Here is a 22,680-nt window from a genome sequence, read left to right as displayed (position 1 = left end):
AAGAGAGAGGGTGGGTATGTGTATTAGTGTGTGTGTGTAAGTGCAGCAAACGTTTTTTCAACCTCTGCTTCTTCTCCTTTTTTTTTTTTTGTTGTGGCTGCTTCCACTATTTTCCTGGTTTTTCTTTTTTTTTTTAGCTTTTTGCTCCTGCTCTATGCTAATTTTCACTATTCACTATTATATACACAATATTTTCCACTATTTTTTTTCTCGCTCGCAGCGCTTTTCATTTGCCATCGCACTGTTTTCTTTCATCACGCAACGCAAAAGCTTATAACAATAATTTATGGCAATTTCGTTTGCAGTTTGAATGAACTGCAATTTTTTCGCGTTTCTGGTTACACACACTTTACATGGCTGTCGTAGTTGCAGTTGTTGCTTTTGTTGCTGCTGCTGTCGCTCTGGTTGTTGCACTTCTTGAAAACCGTTACACTTGTGCAATTTACCCAAAAACAAAAGAACAGCGGCAGAGAAAGAAGCGGCAGATTTAATGACCCGTCTACACACACACACGCACACACGAGCGCACTTTGGGCTGCAAGTGCAACGGGCGCAACAACAAACGATTCACGTGCTCACAAGGCGCAAAAAACGGTCTACTCTCCAGGAACTGCAACTGTGCAGAATCCTTACTTGGCTACTCCCTCTAAGTACTAACTATCCTGACTGCGATTCAAAAGACAGTTTTATTCCGCCAAAAACGCAAAAAATACAAATTTCACGGACCGCCACAAAGTTGAACCTTCCGTTTTCCCGAACTGCTGCAGTGTGACCGGAGTGTTAGAAGTAGAGATGGAGAAACCTCGATGAAACCGTCGATTCTAATACCTTAGCAATCATCGGTGATTCCACATCTCTGAAATGTTAGCTAACATTTAACGATCTGTTGTCAGCGTTCACTAACACGCCATCTATAACATTCCTGTTAAGTTTCCATGCTTACAGCCATTTACATCGAATTACACCGAATTTATTTCAAGGAGTTACATAGGGTTTGAAAATTTTTTTTAATTGACACTTAAAACACACATCATTTTGGACAGGCGAATTTTTATATATATTGTGGAATTCCAATAACTGAGTAATTAATTCAGTGTATAAATTAATTAAGTATTCATTGATTTATTTAACATACATTATCTACAACTTCCGTTATAATTTATAAGTCCAAAGCATTGCCTTGGCCACCTCTTTGGCCATTTCAACTCCAGCCAGCTCCTCGGTAATCTTTAAGGCGAAGTCGAAGGTAGAGCCAGGACCACGACTTGTAATAATATTTTTATCCTGAACCACAGTCTTGTCATCTATATAGCTAAGCAGAACAAAAGTCGTGTAATAATAGCTTGCTTTGTTAAGATAATTTGCAAAGTAAAATATAGAATTAGTGATTTTTTTACAATGGTTTATAGATTATTGTACTTTTGTAAATTGCAATAATGTATAAAGAAATATCGGTTTAAGTTCCTACCAGTAATCTTTCTCCAGTTGGGGCTTCATATCTGGATGCGATGTAACAGATTTTCCTTTTCCAATTCCGTGTTTGGCCAGTGCAGTAGGAGCAGCACAAATGGCAGCAATCAATCCGCCTCTTGAATCCTGGCAACGCAGCAATTCTCCAACGGCGGCCGAGTTCATCAACGCCTTGTTACCAGCTAGTCCGCCCGGCAGGACCACGACATCATAGTTTCCACGGGACACGGCCTCTTCCAGGGAAGTATCTGGCACAATAACAACAGACCGGGAGCACTTGACCGGATCACAGCTCAAACCCGCCACGGTGACATTGATCTAACCGAAGGCAAATCACATAAAGGTTCAAAATAGTATACGCGAAGTAATACAAATTTCGTGAATTTCGATTATTAAGTTGTACGCGTTTAAAGAATCATAAAATAGATTTATTACCAACAGTGGGTGAGCCACCTTCTAAAGTATTCACTTAAAATATCAATTGAAACCATTTTGAGACAATTGAATCCATAATTTTTACCTTTCCTCGCCGTAAGACATCTGCTGATATAGTAAACTCCATTTCCTCGGCACCCGGTGCCAGGATGATCAGTGCCGTCTTGGCCTCCTGAGTGGCCTTGCACCTGACCACGAGATTGGCGTGCAGATAAGGTGCCACCTTTCCAAATGATCTCCTCAGAACTGACAACATTCCGTCCCAAATCCGAAAAGGCAAGACGAATTTTTAGTTAAATATATTTTTATTGAACAAAAATGAATTGTATATGCTGTTTTCTTATTTTAAACGCAAACTGAAATCGTTTTTGTTTTGTAAGGGATGGGTTGATTTTGTATGTTTAGAACTCAGATTGGAAACAAAGCCGCAAAACTTGATAAAAATAATTATAATTTGTATAAAACTTATACATTTTGTTAAATATAATTGTGTTCCGTTTAACTTAATTGAGTTTGTTGATTTTTGTTGAATGGTATTTTGTATTGAAGCGCTTATAACTAATTGTTAGACAGCTTGACATAGTTCTATCGAAAAGATCATCAACTTTCATTAAATTGCATATGTCACAAACTCTTAATTTGGTTTTGTCTTGTTACACATATAATTTTGTGGAAAAATGTCGTTTACGTCGTATTTTAAGTCACATTTAAAACTGGTTTGATTTGTATTCGTCATTAAACTTGATTTTTGTTTTGTTTTACTAATAACATTTAAAAAGATCACCAAAGTTACAGATTTCCCATATTACGTTGCTCACGTTGCTTATTTCTTGTTAATAATTATGCTGATGTATTTTGTTTACTCCGCTTAGATTAGAACTAATAATATGTATTTTATTGATTAATTACCCGGCATTTTGGTTGATTTTATAAAGTAAAGTATGTATACCAGATGATCTCTTTAATCTTAACGCACGAATAAGTGTTATTATCATATTGATTTTGCTAGTCGAATTTCAGCTAAGGGTTATCCGATTTGATTCGTATTTGGAACACTACATCGAGAGTGGAGAGTGTGTGTGTGTGGCTATGGGGATCGCGCGAGTGGTCAGGTTTTACGTGGGACTCTGGGACCAATTGGAAGAGTATAGAGTACACACATATCATAAGTTAGTTATTCAAATATAACGTTTAATTGCTTGGAGTTAGTCCGTCACTTCTTGAAATCTCGTTAATTGTGGCATATAATTTAATCGATTTAGATTTGTATTTTTTATTTCCTTTAGGAAGAGTTGTGCAAGTTGCTGTTCTAGCTTCGATTTCGATCTGATTATATATCTAGGTATATATCTATATTTGTTGTATATAATTGTAGACATCTATAAACGGCACATTTATAAGTAATATGTAGAAACAATGCGATCCCAATTCTATTACTTTATCGGCATTTCTTTTACTTTTTTGTTACTTTTTCTTTTTTTTTCTCTCGATCTATCCTTAGTTTAAAGCTCAATTGAATTTTGACAGATAAAAATTTAAGTTCCCATATGAATATCCCGGCTTTTTGACCTTGACTCTGAGCAGAACATAGGTTGGAAATGATATTTAAGGCGTTCCACTGTCTCCAACCTTCTCCTAAAACATTTTCTTTTAGCTGCACGACACTGAAGAAACCATTGAAATTGTAGCGTGTGTGAGTTTCTGGGGGAAAATCGAAGTTCTCCAGTTTACGATATATATATATTTTTACGCGTGTATATAGGGACAATTCTTACAGCCCATTTTCTTGGATGGGAGATAGCAGCTTATTATTGGCATTTTCATTTAGTGTTTAAGGATTTTCACGTCGATATTTTGCTCCTTTTCTTTGCGAGTAGTTAAAGCTTTGGACTTTTCTCTTGTATTGTGTTGGAAAAGTAAATTATTGTTAAATATCTTGCTCATTTTACAACTACGAGATGCATTCATTGTCGGCACACATTTCAGCTTCAGCTTAAACTAATTGAATATATAATGTAAATGTTGGTTCTGTCTGGGCGATCTTAAATCGACCGCCGAATCGCGAACTCCTTTGCATTGTTTCGTTTTCGATATTTGCTTAGAACTAAAATTGGCTGATCTGTTTTTTCTTGCTTCGGGTTGCTTTAAGTAAATATTTAGAAATAAATTTAAAATTTTAATCCCTTGTGTAGAAACGTTACTACAAAAAAACGAATGGAAAATGAATAATTACAATTTAAAATGTCAACAAATACGCCCACACATCGATTGCACAGCCCGACAAAATGTTAATCGTTTCTAAATCCAAGAATAGCCTTTTTTTTAGCTGAGTATTTCAGAAATGAAACTCTGGCCTGTAATTTTGTGTAAAAAAATTTAAAAACATCTTAATTTAATAAATGGTATTTCTGGTGCAGTTATTTGAGGATTAAGAAGCCCGGTTTCTTGATATTACATAGTCGTTAACTTTTTCAAACCAACAACTATCTGGCAAGTTCTAGCATTCTAAATATTTTGAGTCAGAAAATAGCTTAGCTTGTATTCGAGAATCCGGCCCTCAGAAAACTGTATTGAAGTGCTACGAAAATCTCAATGAATTTTAAATCATTTGTAAAGTTTCCTAAAAACGGGAAAGTTTTGGCAAATGACATGAAACCCAAAGAGATTTTTGAAAGTTTGATTCAACATTTTGCGGGACTGTGACATTTCCTCCGTTTTTTTTTGTATGTATTTTTTTTAGGATTACCAACTAATTTGTAAGTGCAGTAAATGATTAAATATAAGCATATAGATTTATATATTATGTATTTTATAATGCTCACATAATGTACGATTGGCAAAACAGCTTGCAACGTTGGAAACTAGGTCTAAAATAAAGGTTCTGTAAGGATTTACACAATTATAAATAAGGTTCGGCGCGGGAGGGTCGGAGAATGTCGTCGTCGCCCGCATCGGATAAATAACAACTCATTATAATGTTAACTTGAACTGTGTCCTCGATATAGTACAATTACTAAGCATACGTAGCATATTGATATTGTTTGTTTGTTGTTGCTTGTTGATTTTGGCGAAACTAAAACTACTTTGTAAAATATTGAAATGTAGTTGCCACCTCTCTCCGGGGGACGGTGGAGAAGAGTTACCTTGTTTATATTACCCGTACACCACTTTGCTCTAAAGTTAATTAATACGAAATTACAACGAAAAGCAGGCCTGTTCGCGATCTTTTTGTTTTTTGCCCATTCGAAGAATCAACATGAGGAAATCAACAAATTTCGTTTCGCTTTTAAAAAAATATAAGGTATAACTAAATATCATTAGGTTAAGTGTAGGAGGTACATAAATAAGAGGACATTGAGTGATATGCCTTGGACTCGGGGAGGGGAGGAGTTCGGAGTCTGATTGTGTGTGCATACAAGAGGGTAAACTAAAGACTAAAATAAAATATTAGCACTGCAAACGTATCTGCTACCGTGTTATTTGCACTTTTGAATTTAAGTATTCTACATTGTTACAGTTCCATGTCGCTTTTTTTGTCGTTTTGTTTTGTAAAAACTTTAAATGTTAGTTCTAGGCTTAGGTATGTATATTTTAGGCTCCGCTTTAGAAGTATAGCTATTGATTTGACCAAAAGTTTGTCCCTTGTTGAAATTGCAGTTCTCGTTATTCCGCCGCGCTCTCATTGTCCATCTGATCTGATCTGGCATACTCTGATTTTTTTGGTACAGCCCAACTTACGAACTATTAAATGTTTTCGCTTGGTTTAAACTGCGCCCTAGTTATTGAAGTATTTCATTAGTACATGCTAAGTTGTGTCTACACTCTTTCAATGCTTGTCGCTTTAATGTCGGTTTGTGGTTTGTTTGCTTGTTTATAATTTGGTGGTGGTCTTCGTTCACAGTACAGAGAATCCGAGTGGTTGGTGTTCTTGTGGTGTTTTGCTGTGTGAGTCGATCAGCAACGTATTCGTTTTGTATACTAAAAACCTTTGGTTGTATGCATTCATTCATATTCATTCATCATGTCTTCATTTCGTATCGTGTAAAAATATATTGTACAATTTAATCGTAATTTCTATTACAAAAGTTGTCTCTCTCTCGTGTTAATGACGCTTTCAATTTTTTTTGTTTTGTTTTCTGGTGTTGGTTGGTGTTGCTGTCGTAGTTTTTGTTCCCTTAAGTTGATTTCCTATTTGCTTTCAATTTGTTTGCTACGCTTGGTTTTGAGAATTCTCACTTTTTGCCTTCCTTCGGTTGCGCAAACTTGTGCCTGACATTCGATTGCCTATTCCTATAATTTCTCACTGTGTGGCTAGCAGATTTTTGTGAGTGTGGATGAGTGAGCGGTGTTTCTTGTGTCTTTGTGGGATTTTCTTCTGCTTACTAAATAACTAATGCATGCAAGATCTTCGTATTCTCTCATCGCGTTCTCTCTCAACGTAAAATGTAACTTTAAACTTAATACTACATTTCTAGGCTTGGCTTTCATCCGCTTTCTGATCTTAGGGGAGGAAGGGGGGAGTAGCTTGCTTATTCGAATCGAATTTCGAAACTGATTTTGTATTCCTTAGCTTTTTGGTGTTGGTAAATGGGGAGGGACGAGATACTTTTTAGGCAAAGTACATGACCTTCTTGGTGTCCGCGTGCACAGTGATGGCCCTGGCCATGGCGCCAGGCGTGCGATCCTCGGAGCAGCCGCTCTGGTGCGAGCCCTCGCCCGAATCGTGCTCCTTCTCCACCAGATGGTATCTGCAAAGCAAGGTTACACATTAGCATATAATAAAGAAACAGGGGATGGAGCCCTGCATGAATCATTCAATTTTTGTTTTATCATAGTATGCAAGGAAATTTCTGGTTATTTCAGAATTTTAAAATAAAAGTCAGAGAATAAGAGTTATTTTCTGACCAAAAAAATTAAAGTCTTCCGTAACTTTTATTTATGACTTTTATAATAAAAGTTTAAAAAAATTTCTATGTGAAATAAATAGAATGTTTTTCTAATTCATTTCGAATTGAATGATTGAATAACTTTTATGAATTTTTTGAATTTGCCGGATTTGTTTTGCGTTTTCTTTTAAGAACAAAAAGTGGAAACATTTTTAACAAATCAATGTTAACGGCATAGCAAATAAAATTCAGGCAGATTTAACCACAAAATGATAGCCCTTTCTTCTTCAAAATAAATTGTCGTTTGAATTAACGAATTAATCTATTAAACCCAAAATTCAATATGATTAATTCTATTAAACTCAAAATTCTAATTAATTCATTCATATAAAACAAAAAATTCAAAACAATTCATTGAATCCATTCATGCAGGGCTCTAACAGGGGTATTTAATATCAAGGCTCACCTGGCACGGAAGGCCACTAGATGGGCGTAGTAGGCTGGCGCCGGTATGCTGACAGAACGGGTGCAGCGCACGTACGTGTGGCACAGCTGGTACGTGAGGCACTGCAGCTCGTCCGAGTCAAAGTGATTGTCGTCCCACAGAACGTGGTAGTGCGAGGGGCGACTGGTGCCCTGGATGCCCTGATGGCTGCATAGATAGAAATCGAATTCGGTGGGATGTGTGATGCCCACATCGACGGTGGTGCCAGCGGGTATGTTGCCCGATTTGCCGCTCTGCTCCTTCTTCTCGGCGCAGAAGAGACGTGTGTGATGGCGCTTCTGCACGACGATGAATGTGATGCCCGGCCGGTACTCCGGTTCGAGTTTAATGCAAGCCTCCCGAATGGCTGTCAATTCGTGCTGCAGGACATGCGGAAACTGGCCCTCGGAGACACCGTCACGGTAAAGGATGATGCGGTGGGGCTTGTAGCCGCCCGTCGACTTGTAGAACATGATCAGCAGCTCGCGCACCATGCTGCTTAGCTCCTGGATGATCTCCTGGCGATGCTGCTGCACCCGAACGGTGGCTGCGTAGCGCGACGGATGGGCATCCATGGAGCCCACGACGGCGGCGATCGATGGTTTCTTGTTGTCGCCAGCCGGTGGGTGGGTAACGTCGGCACCCAAAAAGATAACCGGCTCGTTGAAGACCTTTGGCCGAATCGAGGGCACCAGGATCGAATTGATGCCGCCCAACTTGACGTTGATCTTGAGACACAGATTGGACAGCGTCTGCGGCGATGTCTTGTTCACGTTCTTGGCCTGCACACACTGGGTCGCCATGCCCAATACGGTATCGCCCACGCGCTTAACCTCGGCATACACCGGCGTCTTGCCCGGCAAGACCACCACGACGAGCTGCAGTCCTGGGAATGTGATCTTCAGGTAACGGAACATCGGCTCCACCTGATCCGGCCCAGTGGCGTACTTGCAGAAGCACGGCTGTCCAATTATCGGCATGCCGGCATCGTTTGAGATCTTCTGCAGCTGCTGGGTGAAGTTACGCAGCGCATCCTCGCGCACAGTGCGCTGTGGGGCAAAGCAGGCTATGGCCCAGATACGGATCTCGACGCCGGTGAAGAACTGCTTGCCGCGCATATCCCAAACGCCCTGGTTGGGCGAGGCCAGGCTCACCTTGTTCTGCGGCGGGAACAGCTGCTGACCGGTGAGGCCGGTGGACACACGTCCCCCATACTGAAGCTTGGGTGGCGGCAGAACGCGTCCGCGCACCTCCATCATCGAATTGGAGATGGTCAGGCCGAACTCCTGCACATACGAATCGTTGTTGAAGTCGGCGCGCTTCACCAGATTATTGATCTCACGCTCGCGGTCCGGAGCAGAACGAGCGGTGGCCTTGATCATGGTCGAGGTCTGCATGTCCGTAAGCTTCTTGATACACCGCTGTCCAGCCACAATGTTGCACACCTCCAGAGGCAGATAGGTGTGCTTGTGCTCCTGACCCACCTGCAGGCAGGGCAAATGCGGATAGCGCAGCTTCATGCGGTATTTGTCCAGGAAATACTTGGCCACGGTGCACTCTACGGTCTGTCCGTTCTCCAGCTGCAGTGGGAATCTAATGGGGATAAAGATAAAGATAGTTAGCTACTGTAGGAAGGTCCAGAAACTGCAGAATTCTTACGATTGCATCTGAGCGGGACGTCGGGTGACGTTGCACACTCTATACTTGCGACGCATCTGGCCGCAGTGGGTGATCTCAATCTTCAGACCCTTGATCTCCTTGGTAAACTTCACACGCTGCGAGTCGGTGAGCGGTTTGCGCTGCTCGTTAATATCGCGAATGTCCAACACCTCGCACATAAAGTCAATTACTGGTTGAGCCTTGTAGAAAGCGGTGGCCGAAACTGAAAGAGATTCAAGGATTAGTTAAAGGAAAAGCAGGTAATTTCACAGCAACAAACTCACCGTCAATATTGAGCATCATCTTCCACTGTGAGGGCCTCACGCTCTGATGGAAACCGAACCAAACCTCGCGACCACCGCCCAGAGGATGGTAGTAACCATCCGGGGAGCTGAAGAAGCTGCGTCCCACCGGCGTGTACGTCATGCTGGGGAGATGGCGCATGACCACGTCTAGGGCCAAAATGGCATCGTAGGGTATCTGCCGTGTGCGACCTTCGAGAGCCTCCTCGAGATTGAAGAGCGAGACCTGAGCCTGCCACTTGATCGTCACGCGAAAGATGCGATCCTTGCCCTCGCCGGGCAAAGTAACCTCCAGCTCCAGGCGCTCGTTGCCAATGGGCAGGGGATCGCGTGTGTACAGATTGTTACGACCATCGAACACCGGCTTGAGCACGCCGAATATCTTGCTGTAGGCATGCACCATGGTTTCGATAATCTCACGGTTCACCTTCCGCGGACACTTGTCCGGCTGGATATTGATGTCATAGTGATGCACATAGCCGCGCGGCATCGTCACCTGGAAGTGATTGGCGCGCAGCACAATCGGGCGACCCTCGCGTCCGAGATTCGGGCGACGTGGACACGTGAAGACGGGCATATCCGGCTGAGTGGCTGGCGTGGCGGTGGCAATCGCTGGCGTCACGCTGCCGGTGGTGGCACCCAAGGCGGAGGCCACCTGGGCGGCAGTTGCAGCGGCACCGGCCACAGTTGCCCCACCAGCGGCCACATTCTGGGCACTTGGGCTGGTGACGGCGGTGGGATTGACCGACGATCCGGGCGCTGGTGGTGCTGCAAGGTCAATTGCTAATTAGTCTCGTCTCGAAAGATATATTTTCCCGCATTAAAAAAAGTACGAAACTAGGCAATATCTAAAGAACGGTTGGGGATGTTCTTCACATGCTTGGATAAATCTCAGGAATCTTTATTTATTACTTTTTGTGGTCTGCTTTTAAATTAAGAATACCTAATATCAATTAGTGTTTTTCACCTATAAATCAATTTGTTATAATTATTCTGACTAGTTCTTCTGCAGAAAATTGTAATGACCTTCCAAATACTTACTGTATTTGATAAATTTAAATTTTAAAAATATGAACAAAAAATTTCTTCTTGAGAAAAATGTTTAAATATCTTTAACATTTTTATTAAATGAAAAATTGTACAGTCATCCAAGAAAAAACCAACAAAAATGAGGCAACTAACGAAAACCTAAATAAAATAGTCTTTCTTATCTAATCTAGAGTGTGTATTGTGTATCCAAAACTTTCAACTGGGTTGTAGAAATGCTAAACCTTACTTTTTATTTTAAAGTAACTAATTTAATCAATTTAATTACTATCCCCAACTGATATTAAACCCAGATTCCAATGTGAGATATCCCAGTCTATGAGAAAAACTCCCCTTAATCGCTATAAGCCAAAATTGTCATGCAACGAGCGTAAAACACAAAAAATACATTTTAAAATTCAAACAGAGTTTGCAGGTGTTTTAGTTTAGGTGTAGAGTTATACTTCAAGTGCACTTTGCAGGGTACGAAGAAACAAACATGTACACGAAACGAAAAATCAAAACAATTTCAGTTTTTTTTTTTGTTAGTTTAAAGTTTTGGTTTTTTTGTTAGTAACATTACGGCAAAAAGGTTAGTTCGAGGATAGGTTAGTTGTTAGTGGAGAAACAGTGTGTCGGGAACACCAAACTAAAGAACGTAAACACAAACAGTTTTGTATAGCTTTTTCGAATCAATCAAATTGCATAAGGATCTTAGTAATTTTAGTAATCGTTTTTGGTTTGAAGAGAAATTTACATGTGAGCGTGTCGAAGCTAGTCTGCGCCTGAGAGGGACTCTGAGGCCGAGTGGGCGAGGGGGTCCACTGTGACTCTATAAAAAGAAAAGGTAATCAAATAAACGCAAGGTAATCAAATGAAAATGGAAATGAAGAGGTTCAAATCAAAACGGGTAATGGCCAATCGATGGTTTGTTGTCGATGATGGTAAATCAAAGTCGTAATGTCATAATGGTGAAACGATGTGAAAACCGAAAACAGGTGGCGATAACGAACGAAAAGAAAACGAAATAAAAGTGCGTTAATAATATTTTAGTTACAGTTTTTTTTCATCATCATCGTCATTAATAAATATATGTTTGGGGTTATATATGTAATGGGTAATATCGTGTTTATCCTGCTGCCACAAGTCGGTTTCCCCTTTGATCAGTTCTTTAGTGTTCTAAGTGGTTGGGTGGGAGTTTGCATATCCAAGTCCTGGGTTAGCCACAATTGTGTTAGAAGTTCTCGCACCCCTCGACCCTGGGAACCCCTGCAGATGGAGTAGGTTTCGATGTTCTACTGAGTAAATATTCAGAACGCGATCTATTGAGGCCACTATTAATTCAAATTTATCAAAAACCCTAGCTAACCTATAATAAAGCCTCTCAGATATAAGGATATCTTTGGATAAAGTTTGAAGTCACTCTTCTTGCTAAGCTATTTTATTTGATAAAAAAGAAATTTTATTTTCACAATTTCAATTGAAATTACGAAAGTATTTCAGATTTCAACTTAAAAAAGATAATGCTAACAGCGAAGATAAATGTAATAGGTGTTTTATAGGCTATTTTAAAAGAAGAAATTAGAAAGATTTGATTCGAATGAATCCTTATTATTTCGAGGTATGAAATTCAATTTTAATATAATATTATATGCGTCTTTTTAAGATAAGCAACAAACAATGGTGTTGGATTCCCATTTAATATTCAAATTTCAAACAAACGACCCTAATATATGCGTATATTTTTTATACCCTTCCCTGACAACGTTTATTTACAACCTTCTTTGTTTTCATCCCTTTGAAGCATAAATATTTAAATGAAATACGCACAATCGGCGTCAAAATGCGACGCAATTGGGAGCGTCTGGTCCTAAAACCTAGATCCAGATACTCGTAGGCCCCAAAAAGCTGAAGAGCAAAAGCCACCCCCGGAAAAGCAGGAAACTATTGCGACGCGACGTTGGGTCGTTGACCCAATTTTTGCGCATTTTCAACTCTGCACTTTGGCGCACGTGTCTGTATGGGAGTTGCACACTACTGCAAAGTCTGGCACTTGCAATGTATACGTATACGTATGCATATCATATGGGTGCAAGTAGAACATCGAAAACTTGATTAGTGGGTGGTTTAACGAGGGGGAGGGGGAAGGTGGTGGGGGGTTCGGTGTGGGTAACTTGTGGCAGCAGCAGTTTTCAGTGTTGTTTTTTCAGTCTGGAAATTGTCTTTTCTTTCATTCTTCTTCTTCATCACTCGGTAGCCACTTACGTTGTCCGACTGGATACATGTTTTTGCACTAAGTTAGGTTTGGTTTAAGAAAAATAATTAATGTATAAAAGGTTGGCTCGTGTTTCTGTTTATCCCTTTTTGATGTTTCGTGTTTTGGTGTAAAATGTAATTGATTGTTGTTTTTGTTTTCTTTGTTGTTGCCTTTGCTTTTGGTTTTCTACTAGTTATTTATAGTTTTGTTTTTGTTTTTTGTTTTTGATTTCAGCCTTTTGCTTATCACACTTTAAAGTAGTTTAAAGTTTTATTCGTTTGGTTGATTTTGCATTTGTTGTTGTTGTTGTTGCGCGTGGGCGTGGCGTAGGCGTATTTATATAAATTGGAATTAGCAACAGACAAGTGGGTGTTATTCTCTCGTCTCTCTCTCTCTGATTTGCATTATTTTATTTATATTATTGTTGTTGTTATTTTAGTATTGGAAAAGAACACAAATGTAGGCACAGCTTTCGTTTAATTATATGTATGTATCTTTTATGTACACACCTAAGCGTGTATATATGTATATTTATATACTTATATATGTATCTAATGCTCTTGTAATACAACTAAGAAAAAATTCTTCTTTATGCTCGCATATCTCGTGAGTGCAATTGTATGCGTGTGTGTGTCTGTGTGCTCCTCGGCCCGTGTGTGTTGTGTGCTGCTCCGCTATACAGCAAGAAAATGCGTTTGTATGCGTTTTTTTTTTTATATATGGCAGCCCAAAAATGTGTGCACGTAGAATTCTTGACTTTTCGAGACGTGGTTTTTGTGCACCAAACACGTTCGCGCCGCCCGCTCTTACGCACAAACCGTGGCCAGACTATTGAATTTTGATTTAGCACAACTTTTGTTAGCTTTTCACGTCGCGCATTATGCAAAAAATGCAATTTTCTTCAGCTTTTCCCACAGCAGCCACACACTGGACGTCCACACAAAAATTGTACTCGCGACGTGTGAGCGTGACGCATGCTGTACACTCTTAACCACACTTAAATGAGGGCAAAGCACTCTCGCCTCAAGCCGTGCGAGAGAGCGGGACGGCTATAGGAGCCGCAGACTAGGCAAGCGAAGCAGGGTTGCTCACTCCTCGTGAGTGAAGCTGGCAGAATTATCGATTATGGGGCGCCTATCGTTATCGCCGCTCAGCTGTTACGTAGCGTGTTTGTTACGTCGTTATTTTTGTGAAAAACTGCAGTTTTTCTTTCGTCAATTGCAAAAACATAAATAATGTCGGTGCCTTTCAGTGGCGCCCTGCGCCGTTCCGGCGGCATTGTATCGGCCATCGGCAAGCAGCTGAAGAGCGTGAATTTGAAGGGCGTCAAGCGGATAACCGTGCAGTTCGATCCGTTTGCGGAAAACGTCAAGTCCACACGGTGAGTTGGGAAAACCGCTTTTCCACCTATCGATAGCGGACATGCGCAGTCTGCCCCAGTGAGTTGGAAAATTTTCACGGAACCAAAGTGAGGAAAATCAGAAAAGGAAATCATACGCGAAGAACTCAGGAAAGCAAAAAGGTGCAGTGAAGTATTCACACCATAAAACCGATTTACCATGGAGATTGGGGATGATGGATGATGGGATGAAGTGGATGATTGGGCAATGTCACTCACCGTAGACTTTCCCAATGATGCCCACGGCGGAGGTCATCTGGAGATCCGGAAAAGTCAGCGGCAGCGTGTGCGGGTGGAGCTGAGCTGGCCCACCGGGAGCCAGCTCACGCTCCGTGGACATTTTAGTCGGTGTCGGCGTCAGTTTGAGGCGGCGCTGCTCCTGGAAAAGCAATGGGGAGAATTAGCTAATGTTGGAAAATCAATAACCCACATTTGTTATCTTTGTTGCAGAGAATTCCTCTTCCTGCTCTCCACACCCAAAGTGGCACTGACGAATCCCAAGTGCGTGGTCAAGTCGGAAATTGTATGCGATCGCCAGCCGGCCAACATCAAATTTGCCCTAATTGAGTCAGCACAAGGTGAGAAGTCCCTTTAAGCTCAAAAACTAGGTCACATTATGTTTAATAACAAACTTTCTCCCCGCAGAACAAGCCAAAGTCAAGGAGATTCGGTTCAATAGCGACAATCTCAACACCCTCGAGCTCCTGCAGCTGTGCAACAGACACGTGTCCAGCTTGGCACCACCCGAGGAGATCACCAACAAGGTCCTGACCAAGGCGGAGAAACAGAAACTGGGCGGCGGCGCCGGCGGCGGTAAAAAGGCTCTCAAAAAGAAGTAGAAGGCACGCAGGGAAGAACGATCACGATGGTGAGGAAACACAAGGGAACGCTGGCGGTGATCGAGAAGATCTACGAGGATATACCGGCCTTCTCGGACATCTTCACCGAGGAGAGCTTCTACATGTTCGCCTTCTGCTTCGTATGCGCCACCATCCTGGTGGCCTTCATTCTCTCCCGGTTCATCACCATCAAGCCCGTCGACTTCTGAGCCAAATGTCTTGTCTAATTCCGCACACAACACGTACTTTTCAAAATATATAAGCTCTGACATGTACCACTCCGCACTGTATTGTCTTTTTGGCCCGACTGTGCGAAAGGGCAGCGTACGATTCGGTCTGTCGGTAGTTTCTTTTTTTTTTTGCTGCCTAAAACCTGTTTTCGGTCCCTGGCAAACCGGAAAATCATCTGCTCCTTCTGCTGCTGCGGCGGCTGATTGCTGCATTTCGCTGCTGCTGCGACTGCTGATGTCAGCGGATCGGAGAGTCGCCTGCCGGCCAGAGCTTATAATCACAATGGGGCGGGAGGAGCCAATGTAAATTGGACCGGAGGAAGTCGAGCAAATGTGCCATGCAAAGCAAACATGGCTGGGGTGGACCAAATGCTATGGAATTTTTGAGGATAAATATTGATTTTGCATTTTAAAAGGATAAAGAGGCTGTATAATATGCATATTCAATGATGTTGGTTTCTAAGACCAATAGATCCTGTTTAAGGCTTCATTTCCGATTAAATTTTGAATATTTGGAAAATTGTAAAAAAGTTTTTTTTTTGCAACGTTTGATTATATGGATCCTTTATCATATTTCATTAATAAAATTAATTTAATATTTTTGAAGTTAAAATTTCTAACAGATATCCTTAAGATTCTGTTTTTTGGGTAGATCGATAGAAATTAATGAAGAATTGTATATTTATACCCGTTACTCGTAGAGTAAAAGGGTATATTAGATTCGTGCAAAAGTATGTAACAGGTAGAAGGAAGCGTTTCCGACCCTATAAACTATATATATTCTTGATCAGGATCACTAGCCGAGTCGATCTAGCCATGTCCGTCTGTCCGTCTGTCTGTCTGTATGAACGCTGAGATCTCGGAAACTATAAAAGCTAGAGGATTGACATTTTGCATGCAGATTCTAGGAGTTCCTACGCAGCGCAAGTTTGTTTCAAAAGGGTGCCACGCCCCCTCTAACGCCCACAATCGCTTATATACGATTTTAAAAACTTCAATATTTTGGAAAAAAAAATGCAGTTTTATTGTGGTTATCAATACCTATCGAAATGTAGAAGAAATTTTTTAAATCGGACCATTCGTTAAAAAGTTACGGCGGATCAAAGTTTTTATCTTCATCTCCTTCGCTCTCCCTTTAGCTGAGTAACGGGTATCTGATAGTCGGGGCACCAGACTATAGCGTTCTCTCTTGTTTTTATTCAGTCTTAAACTCCCTCTTGTGAAATAAGTAAGAGTGCAACAGGCAACGAAGAAAGCTCTTGGATTACCAAGACAGCTGTTGAGATGAAGATAAAGTTGGTACCCTAATCTTCTTTCAAAAAGGGTGGAGGAAGAAAGGCGCTCTACACTGCAAGCTTTGAGCTAAAGTTTTAAAATGGCGCGCTATGAATGTTTGTATCTACATATAAGCAAAATCGATGAAATGGCTGCAACTGACAACAAACTGTTGAAGTGTGGCAGCTGCGAAATTGTTGGTGAAAGTTGCCCCAAAAAGCTGCGGCACCCTGTCCTGTGATTAATCGAATTCAACCAAGTTCAATGTCATTCTGGAAGCTTTCTCCGCCTGTTGGTCGGCCATGTTGCAGGAGACGCGTCAAAAAACTTTCGCCACCCACACATGTAATTGTAATTTTGATCAGAAGTTCACAAGGCAATAGAGGATGTATAGGTAAATGTCCTTGGCACAGCATAAACGACATCTCCGATCCTTTAAGCGATCAAATTAATATTTAATGGTCCTACTCTGATAGTAAGCCAAAATATAGATAGAACTACTTTTTAAAAATGTTGATTGTAAAAAAAAATAGCATTCGAATTAAAACGTAAGTTTTTGTCTTTCTAGATTTGTAGTCCATTTAAATATTGGAATTTTTAGGGGACTAAAAATAGTAACCAATATCATTTTAAAATATCATAAACTCAAAAGGACATTTTGAGTTGGTTATGTCCTGGCTAGGGAAGACTAATTAGCAGGGCATTTAGACTTCGATTTGTGGAAGCCGACTTCCTTTTTCGATTCCTGACGTAATTTGCGCGGGACGAGGGTGGCGGAGAAGGTAACGAAAGTTCTATTGGAAGCTAAGGATGTGACCTTTCTACCAAAACATAAACACTGTCTGTATGGTTGTCCCGCTCGCACCCCCACTCTCTCTCGTGATAATTTCCTGCAGCATATGCTCAGGCGCCATTTGTGTTTTGGTTTTTTTTATCCTTTTTTTTACTTTTGTGAAGGGGATGGGACTGCATGGGGACACCTTTATTTTAGCTGGAGCTCCTGCAGCTGTTCTGGAAGCCTCGATTTTGCCGGCAAAATCAAAGACCGCCACAGCACTCGTGTGGTTATACTCACCTTATCGCAAAAGTGCAGCTGACTTTGGTGGCTTTGGGGGTTTTTATCAGCTTTATCAGCGGCAAATCAAGCGTTTTTTGTTGCGAATTCCGTTTGTTTGAGGGGAACTCATTAAGGAGTTGCGTGGGGTTTGTGTCTTGACTGTAGCTAAACCGTTACTGGCGTTACTTTCCCAGCACTAATTGGAAGAGACGAGAAAAGATACATGATTGCAGGAAATGGCTGAAACGCAGTTTCGTTTTCTTATGTAGCCTGGCACTGTTGTTGTTGGTGTTGCCAGATCGTTGGCCGGAGATATTGCGAGTCCGGAAAGCTTTTTGTTTACTTTGTTATTTGACAACACACACTTTTAGCAGCTCTTATTTTATTTAGTTTTATTTTCTCCAAGCTTCCAGTCCTGTTTCACGGTGTGCGTGTGTGTGCGAGTGAGTCAAAGTCAAAGGTTGCCAGTGTGAGTGCGACTCTCATGTTTTCTCTCTCGCACTCGACTGCTCGCGTTTTTGTGTTTGCTTTGCTTTTTGTTATTGTCTCGGCTCTTAACTTTTTTTTACTGGCAACTACTTTGGAGGGAAAAGCTTTCCATGAAATCCGCGAAGCAGTCATGCATTGGATTGGAAAAAACAACATGCAGACTGCCACCAGCACACGCACACACACTCACGTCCGCCAAAAGCACCAACACGCACACACACATGCAGCCGAGATTGCTGCAAAATGAAAGCACCAACAACAACAGATACAAAAACACATCCAGCCCGCGACGTGAAAATTGGCGAAAAAATATGGCAATTACTGTAGGTCTGGATATATCCGTATGTTCGTTCCGGCGAGGGGAGATCACTTGAGATCGTTATGTATGAGAGTCGAGAGCCAACTTCCAAAAATTTGCGAACGCGCGAGATTTGCACAAACACAACTTATTCGCTGCCCGTTTTGGAATTGAATAAAATAAATATTGTTGCGTGTGCCTGTGTGCGTATGTATCTGTGTGAGACGGCTCGCTGAGAGAGAGCGCGCAATTTGTGCCAGAAAGAGACGACTAGAGGGGTTCGATGAGCGAGCAGGCAGAGAGCTTTTTTGTTAGGGGGACACCAACAAAATGACCTTGTCGGGATTACTATTCCCGTTACTTCCATAAGTACCCCACTATTTACTTCCAAATTTAAAAATTCATGTGAAATACATACATAAACTTGAATTTTTAAATGATTGGAGACTATTTGCTAGAGTTTAAAAGAAATTACTACCAAATTCTGTCCCATTTTGGAAAATAATTTAGTGTTAAAATTGAAGTTACCGCAAATAATCGGTATTAAGTTAATGCTTCGACTTAAATATCGGAAAAGATTCTCAAGATAACCCTGAAAATTGATTTAAATCATTAAAATTTTGATCAGTTTTTTCAAAATAAATGTCACTCAAAAAGAAAAGAATTGAATTATTGTAATATAACTTTTCTAAATAGATCGAAGGATTTCTAGTTGAAAATTTGCTATATATGGAAGCTTTAAAAATGTATCTTGTTATGGAAATGAATGACTTCAACTACTACTACTATTAGTTTCGAAAAATAATATAACAGCGGTTTAATGCATCTGTAACTCCCTTGTTAATTTATTCAGAATCGAAAAATACTTAGAAACATTAAAAAATATGCTTCCGAAAACTATTATTTCTGCTTCTCCTCCTGCTTCTCGGCAGCGGGATCGGTGTTCTCGTCCACTGAAGTGGGAGTCTCGGCGTCGCCCTTCTTCTCGCTGGCCGACGGTTCGCCACCCATGGTGGCACCGGCAGGCAGGCTCTTTTCCAGGGCTCGCACAAAGTCCTCCAGATTGCCGGAAAAGGCGGCGGCAACCGCTTCGTTGGACAGCTCGAATTGCTTCACCACCGGCCCCAACTGGGCCGACTGCAGGGCATTCGAGAACTGGGCGAGTGCCTGCTGGAACTGCGGGGAGGTGATGTGGTCCTTGATCTGCTGCTTGCGATCCTCGTCCGCATCCTCAGACTCGGGCAGGTGCACGATCAGCGACTTAACCCGCTCCGGATCGGCGATGAGCTGATTGATGGCCTCGGCGCCGGACAGCGCCGTCGAAAGGTCAATGTTCAGGGATCGTCCTGCGCCATGTTCGGGGGAGAGATTGGATAAGTAGGCTTGGAATGGATTGGCATAGGCTCCGGTCGATTCTGACGCCGTTGTGGTCGATGTGGTTGAGTTCTTACCGGAGGCATCCGCATCAACGGAGGAGCCGGCACTGCCGGCCGCCTCTCCGGCCTGCGAGTTCACATTGCTGCTGCTGCGGCTGCTGCCCGATTTGGATGGGGCGGTCGGAGTGCGCGGAACACTCACATTTTCGGGCGTCTGCAGGGCCGAGGCGCCACCGCCACCCGATGAGGAGGTGTTGCGCGACGAGGGCGTACGTGAGCTGGAAAGGAAAGGCTTATTAAAGCAAGATAAGGGAAATTAAATGCTTAAACTACGAAATCGTTAGTTGATAACAGCCTGATTACGAAATATTCTTGCAGTTATATTCCTTTTTAAAGAGTTATTGACCAAAGTTTATCTTAAAATGGTAAAAGCCTATCTACTTATCATTCTAGAAATCTACAAAGCTAACTGGATTTGGTTTCTAGAGTTTCTCTAGAGGCTGGGAAAGCTATTAAGCTCAATTCATTTGACTATTAGATATACTATTACAAAAGATTAGTCATCACACTCGATATAAAAAAGGCTAAGGTAGATTTTTCCTTCTTCTAGACATCTTTCTTCTTATAAACTAAGGCAGATATCTCCGTTTAGACCTGGCAAAAATATAAAATTATATCATAAATTCAGAAATTGTCAGAAGACACTTTTCGTATACTCTGTTCGACTATGGAATCAGCTACCTAATAGCATTAAAAATATAAGCAGCGCAACAAAATTTAAATTAAAAGTGCTCTCACACCTTAAAAGTTAAAATTCTTTGAACCCATAAAAATGTTTTTTATAATTATTTTACAATTACCAAAACTAATAAATTTAGAGCGACCTAAATATTAAATATAAGTGTCTAATACAATAAGTTTAAATATGTTTACCTTAATTGATACGTTTTTGTGACTAGCGCATTAAAAATAAGCTCGAAGATTGCATTGCATTGTTGGGATGACTTATAAAATAAATAAGCTCACTTCATTTGACTATTAGAAATACTATTACAAAAGACTCGTTACACTCGTTATAAAAAAGGCTAAGACAGATTTCTCCTTCTTTCTCCTTCTTCTACACAGATTTCTTCTTATAAACTAAGGCAGATATCTCCCTTTAGACCTGGCAAATTTTTCTGAATATCATGGATATAAATCACAAATATCTTAAATTCTAATTTTCGCTCACTTCATTTGGCCCAGCAGCGAGCTTAGACCGCCCATCTGGCCGACGCCGCCGAAGAGCTGCATCAGCTGCTGCTGCGACATGTTGTTCAGCATGTACTGGAGGTCGCCGTCGTTGCTGCCGCCGCCGCCGCGCTGGTGGGCGGAGGGCGGGTTGTTGAGCAGCTCGTTGATGCGCCGGCAGTGCTCGTCGTCCTTGTCCGTCTTCGGCTCCTGCATCCAGAAGAACATGCGGCGCGTCGAGGACTTGAACTTGAGCACATAGACGCGGCCCGTCTTGCACTGATCCACGCGCTTGTACTCGAAGTCGTCGGGGAAGACGATGAGGTCGTCCTCGATCTTGCCCGAGGTGCGATCCTTCCAGCAGAAGTGCATCAGGCCGTCGTCGCTTTGGGTCATGTAAACGAGGCCCTTTCGCGAGTCCGGATGGACCATCTTGCCGACCATGTTCATGCGGCCGGCGCGAAACTCCACCAGGTTGCTGCTGTTGCTGGAACTGCCCAGTCCACTTTGTCTTCCGAACATGATGCGGCTGCTTCTCGAGAGCTGGCGGAGATTGGAGGGAGGATGTGTTGGAATTAGTCAGCTATTCGGTCGAAATCACTGGGTTTTCGTTGTTCAGGGGTCGGTTCCGGGGTTATCGGTTGTCGCTGCAACACTTACGGGATATATAATGCGTTGAATTTGTAGGTTTTTTGAAATATTCACTGAAATCGCCTACTGCGAATGACGAGCAATTTTTGTCTTTTCTTCTTCTTTTTGCTGCAATTGGTATGACCGTAGCGCGGAGTCGCTCAAATAGACGAATCACCCTGTGGGCCTGTTACGTTCGAGTTTTTCGACGCAAAATTGGACAAAAATGGCGCACCCTGTGGGCCTGTTTTGTTCGAGTTGTTTGGCGCAAAAGTTGAACTGATTTGAATTTGAATAAGGCAAAATGGAATGCATAAGAAATTTTTTGTTTATTCCAAAGTAGAACAAATTTTAATTATTCGTCGTCAAAGCGGTTTATTTTACCTGAAAATGTTCGAAGACATCGATGTTTTTAATGTTTAATAAAACATCTATGTTTTGAAAAAAAATATTTATTATCGATTTTAATAAATTAATAAAAAGGTGGAATAACATTAACATTAAAAAAAACCAATATATCTCTAAGCTTAAATTGAATTTTGCATATTGTCTGATGTCTAGAAACCATATTCAAGTAAGTATTCGCAAACGCTCTGCATTGTTCTTTAATTTTTAACAAACATTTAAAGGCTTTACATTATTTGTATATTTTATTATCATTGATAAGTGCAGTGAGTAAGTCGACGCTTTTCTGAGTCTCTTCTGACATTCCATCGGCTTGAATAAATACTTATTGGATCGCATCTGATTGGATATTCTCCGATTCCACTGGCCTGGCGGGTCTTCTATCCACTCTGCACATCATCGGAGGACTCGGCATCGTTGAGGATTTTCCTAATAACAACTAGAGCGTGATCCAATGATCAGGAATTTCCAAGCGAGGACAATTGAAAGAGACGAAATTGTTATTATATATAAAGAAATTTTGTCATTCATATACATTTGTATATTATTTACTTTTAATTGAGTGAATTTGTTAGTGCTCTTCAACAGATTTTTTGAGAAATGGGTTTTAGCAATCAGAGATTCATGGATTAATTTTGTTATAATGGCTTATTAATGACTTTGTATACTGAACATAAAATAGTGCCCACTTTTCTCATTTCAATCAATAGCATTTATTCATAAACATATGGATAATATTAGTTATAAAAAACAATGATCGCATCGAAGCGTGAATATTGTGGCGTCTACTGCTGAACGGTGCTCAGAACAAGCGGAAGCTGCTGGGGAAGGCGGTGACCACCATGCGGTTGATAACAGTCCGTCGATGCAGGGATCCCGCGATGTCCAGGTGTACACGTTGCCGGGCAGCTTCTCTCGCATCGCATACTCGGC

The 22,680-nt window shown here is 41.4% G+C and overlaps 6 protein-coding genes across 17 annotated transcripts in view; 2 read left to right on the top strand and 4 right to left on the bottom strand.

The window, feature by feature from the left end:
• The window catches only part of shot (dystonin-like protein short stop), an 84,802-nt gene extending 84,027 nt beyond the window's left edge, over positions 1-775 (bottom strand). For all 8 annotated transcript variants that reach the window (XM_070212747.1, XM_070212762.1, XM_070212748.1 and 5 more), the window contains exon 1: positions 727-775. The gene's annotated coding sequence lies outside the window, so the exon portion shown is untranslated. The remainder of the gene's footprint in view (positions 1-726) is intronic.
• A 327-nt stretch (positions 776-1,102) lies between these two features.
• On the bottom strand, positions 1,103-2,171 carry DJ-1alpha. Its single transcript, XM_017147696.3, has 3 exons — positions 1,991-2,171; positions 1,469-1,788; positions 1,103-1,312 (listed from the first exon to the last, which is right to left on the bottom strand). Exons 1-3 carry the CDS (start codon positions 2,159-2,161, stop codon positions 1,153-1,155), a joined length of 651 nt encoding a protein of 216 aa, XP_017003185.2. The 5' UTR covers positions 2,162-2,171; the 3' UTR covers positions 1,103-1,152.
• Positions 2,172-2,191: 20 nt separating this feature from the next.
• Positions 2,192-18,285, bottom strand: AGO1 (protein argonaute-2). 4 transcript variants are annotated; one of them, XM_070213483.1, is made up of 8 exons: positions 18,131-18,285; positions 17,338-17,515; positions 14,138-14,297; positions 11,020-11,094; positions 9,219-10,004; positions 8,935-9,157; positions 7,258-8,868; positions 2,192-6,653 (listed from the first exon to the last, which is right to left on the bottom strand). In XM_070213483.1, exons 3-8 carry the CDS (start codon positions 14,256-14,258, stop codon positions 6,515-6,517), a joined length of 2,955 nt encoding a protein of 984 aa, XP_070069584.1. In that variant the 5' UTR covers positions 14,259-14,297; positions 17,338-17,515; positions 18,131-18,285; the 3' UTR covers positions 2,192-6,514. The 4 variants fall into 4 exon arrangements, with proteins under 4 accessions (XP_070069584.1, XP_070069585.1, XP_017003183.1 ...); XM_070213484.1 differs by lacking the exon at positions 11,020-11,094; XM_017147694.3 differs by lacking the exons at positions 14,138-14,297; positions 17,338-17,515; positions 18,131-18,285 and adding an exon at positions 12,528-13,513.
• On the top strand, positions 13,670-14,757 carry mRpL53 (mitochondrial ribosomal protein L53). Its single transcript, XM_017147697.3, has 3 exons — positions 13,670-13,900; positions 14,369-14,496; positions 14,564-14,757. The coding sequence occupies exons 1-3, from the start codon at positions 13,755-13,757 to the stop codon at positions 14,755-14,757; spliced, it is 468 nt and encodes a 155-aa protein (XP_017003186.2). The 5' UTR covers positions 13,670-13,754.
• Positions 14,784-15,032, top strand: LOC108061469 (uncharacterized). Its single transcript, XM_017147698.2, has one exon. The coding sequence runs from the start codon at positions 14,784-14,786 to the stop codon at positions 14,964-14,966; it is 183 nt and encodes a 60-aa protein (XP_017003187.1). The 3' UTR covers positions 14,967-15,032.
• A 637-nt stretch (positions 18,286-18,922) lies between the features above and the next one.
• Positions 18,923-21,532, bottom strand: Rpn13 (regulatory particle non-ATPase 13). 2 transcript variants are annotated; one of them, XM_017147910.3, is made up of 4 exons: positions 21,373-21,532; positions 20,714-21,255; positions 19,558-19,760; positions 18,923-19,452 (listed from the first exon to the last, which is right to left on the bottom strand). In XM_017147910.3, exons 2-4 carry the CDS (start codon positions 21,232-21,234, stop codon positions 19,007-19,009), a joined length of 1,170 nt encoding a protein of 389 aa, XP_017003399.1. In that variant the 5' UTR covers positions 21,235-21,255; positions 21,373-21,532; the 3' UTR covers positions 18,923-19,006. The 2 variants fall into 2 exon arrangements, with proteins under 2 accessions (XP_017003399.1, XP_017003398.1); XM_017147909.3 differs by having other exon boundaries at positions 18,923-19,760.
• Positions 21,533-22,680: the final 1,148 nt, after the last annotated feature.

The sequence above is a fragment of the Drosophila takahashii genome, chromosome 2R (assembly GCF_030179915.1).
Source record: "Drosophila takahashii strain IR98-3 E-12201 chromosome 2R, DtakHiC1v2, whole genome shotgun sequence".
Taxonomy (NCBI): Eukaryota; Metazoa; Arthropoda; class Insecta; order Diptera; family Drosophilidae; genus Drosophila; species Drosophila takahashii.
The sequence above is the reverse complement of the archived record's forward strand: the minus strand, read 5'-3'. Positions and strand labels throughout refer to the sequence as shown.